The sequence below is a fragment of the Papilio polytes genome, unplaced genomic scaffold, assembly GCF_000836215.1.
Source record: "Papilio polytes unplaced genomic scaffold, Ppol_1.0 DF824058.1, whole genome shotgun sequence".
NCBI classification, from domain to species: domain Eukaryota; kingdom Metazoa; phylum Arthropoda; class Insecta; order Lepidoptera; family Papilionidae; genus Papilio; species Papilio polytes.
In genome coordinates this window covers 1,424,634-1,427,300 of record NW_013525146.1, presented here as the reverse complement: position 1 = coordinate 1,427,300, position 2,667 = coordinate 1,424,634, and the positions used below count along the sequence as shown (strand labels likewise).

The following is a 2,667-nucleotide window of genomic DNA, read 5'->3' as shown; positions in this document are numbered from 1 at the left end:
CTGCGCGCCGGAGACTCCGTGCTGGCGCTGGGCGCCGCGCGCCGCGGACATGTCGCCGTGCAGGTCACCGACAGTACCTTTCACTAGTGAACGTTTTCTAAAATCGACGTTTTTTTAAACAAATATTTTGTTTTAAATTATCGCAAATATACTGCTGACATATGTACGAGTAGTTACTACTACTGTAGCAGCGGGTCTCCGGCTGTGGGCATTCGCTATCAAATCGATAGACCGAAGTAAAGACGAATTATTCAAGTTATTACATATTTCATAGAATTTTTTTTTAGAGCAGAAGGCGGTGCAGCGGCAATCTGAGTTCGCTACGGTAAAAAAGCGAAGTGACCGTTGCCTATAGACATCTCCAATAAGTTGGAATATTCTCGATGCGTCGCCTACGTTAAGAGTACAGAGGAGAGAGCTTAGAGAAAGAAGATATTTCTCCTTTCTAAACACGCTCTCTCAGAGTGTTGTGTGATCGTCGAGCAAACCCTATCCCGGACTCCATTACTCTAAAATAAATTCTTTGAATTTGGTGGCAGGTGCTGGGCCGCACGGTGTCCGTGCCGCACAGCGTGCTGGCGCCGCCGCGCGCGCTGCGGCCTCGCGCGCCGCCCGCCGTGCCGCCCCCCGCCGCGCCCGCCGCGCCCGCGCTCTCATGACCGCCCTGACAAGACCGATTTTTTTCTATGAAACCATTGAGAGCTCGCATTATAACATCCACATTAAATATTATGGGACGTCACAGTGAGGATTGCGAGTGTCTCGCCTGTTGCGCGCCGCCCGCGCCGCCGACGGAGCAGACTCGTATCATGTGTCATGTGAAAAACTATTATATCCCGATTGGGAAACTGACCCTTAGTGACAGGCGCTTCCCTGCCGCTGGCGATGTCGGAAAATTGCCATGAATGCTTTGATGGACTTTAGCTGCCTTGTCATATGTCATGGGTGTTATGTGTTACGGATATAAGCTCGTTTACCATATAGAGACCGCGCCGGCCGCGCCCAGCGCCCCTCTCATTGATCCAGACAAGTTTGTCAGACTGTACCTTACTATATAACATTCGATCCGAAATGTAAGTTTATTGTAAAGTAAATAGATATTCGATGTAAGATTTATTTTGAATACACAGAGATATAGAGTTGTGAGGTAGCTGTCGTGCGTACAGGAGGCGGCTGCGCTCCGACCTGCAGTACAACATACTTCTTAATTAATTTTTAAAGGCTACTGTATGTCACAGCATTGTTAATTTTATTATATGCAATTATTTATGTTTTCTTCATACAAAGGTTTGAATGACCGAACTCTATGTAAACTGTGTGTTTGTGTGTGACTGTGTGTATGAGCGTGTGTCGAGCGACGTGAGCTCGCGCCCCCTGCCGACAAGAGTCTGAAGCCCTACTCACTCGACGACTCGATAATGTAGTGAGGGAAACGTACAAAATAAAAGACTATATTTTAAAACATTATTTCTTTTATTTGTAGTAGTCAATACACAAAATAACTCTGGAATGTAAAAAAAATCGCGAGCCGAGTCCGCAGCCGCGCACAGCTCGGCACAGTTCGGCACTTCTCGGCACTTCTCGGCACGGCTTGAGTCACAGCTGCGCCCATTCACGAAATATAAAAATGTGTTACTTCATTTTATTGAAGTTAATATTATTAATTATAAAAAGCATTATGAACATTTTACAATCCAAATCGATACAAGAAACTTGAGTCATAAATCGGTACAAATGCATAAAGTTTAAACTAATCAGCGAGCTGGCGGCTGGCTGCTGGCGACCGGCGAGCGCCAGCTGCGGCGGCGGCGGCGCGCTGCGGTCGCACAGAACGTCCAATCCTGAGCCAGGACATTGTCACAAAATTGCCATGAAAATACATCACTCATATATAAATTTAACAGACATAGAGAGAACATTTTCTTAAATATAACCTTTCTTAGTTGTAAGAATCGAATAAATATTTTTTTAAAACATTAACACGATTAAGTTATTATATGTTGCGGCCAGATCATAGCATTGGTCAGTGGAAGTCCCCCGCGCCCGCTCGCCGGTGCCGGCTACAGCCGAATGTAATGTGTCCATTGAACATGTTATAGTCAGCTTAGCAGAGGCACTTCACCAAAAATGAGTGATCGAATGCTAAGATGTGGCCACGACGCTTTTTAACAATACATTTAATTTTATGTAAAAGACGGCTGCAGGCGCGGCGGCCGCAGCTCGCACTCTACAAACAATTTGGCAACTTTATATAATTCCACGCACTCGTCTTTTCAAAGCACAGCAGAGACCGCACAATACGACATCGGTTGTAAAATATCTTAATTTTAGCGACCATCGAGCGGTTGTCGGACCGCGCTATGCCCTCCGAATGCCGTCAGACTCTTCGACGTCGCGGAGGCTGGTTTTCACTATTGTTATATAATAACATTTACAAACTATGGCCTAGTTATAACATTAAAAAGTTCATACAGTAAAATGCATATTGAAAATCGTAACTCTGACCCAAGAAGTAAAACACGAACACGAACACTTATGTATAAAAGGCGAGGCGCGCTGGGGGCTGCGAGCAGTGCGAAGAGCGCGGCGTTGCGCCCAGCTTACCACTTATACAAAACACATATCTTATAAAAGTTGAACACATACGACAAGGCAGTGAGGCAGCCG

General features: G+C 45.7%; 1 protein-coding gene and 1 long non-coding RNA gene across 2 annotated transcripts in view; one reads left to right on the top strand and one right to left on the bottom strand.

Moving 5' to 3' along the window:
- LOC106100300 lies at nt 1–1,464 on the top strand. Its single transcript, XR_001225436.1, has 2 exons — nt 1–63; nt 540–1,464. It is a non-coding gene; the product is annotated as an uncharacterized LOC106100300 (long non-coding RNA).
- An 894-nt stretch (nt 1,465–2,358) lies between these two features.
- LOC106100250 overlaps nt 2,359–2,667 on the bottom strand; it is a 13,792-nt gene continuing 13,483 nt past the window's right edge. The window contains exon 5 of the mRNA XM_013279044.1: nt 2,359–2,411. Coding sequence (XP_013134498.1) covers nt 2,359–2,411 — 53 coding nt within the window. The remainder of the gene's footprint in view (nt 2,412–2,667) is intronic.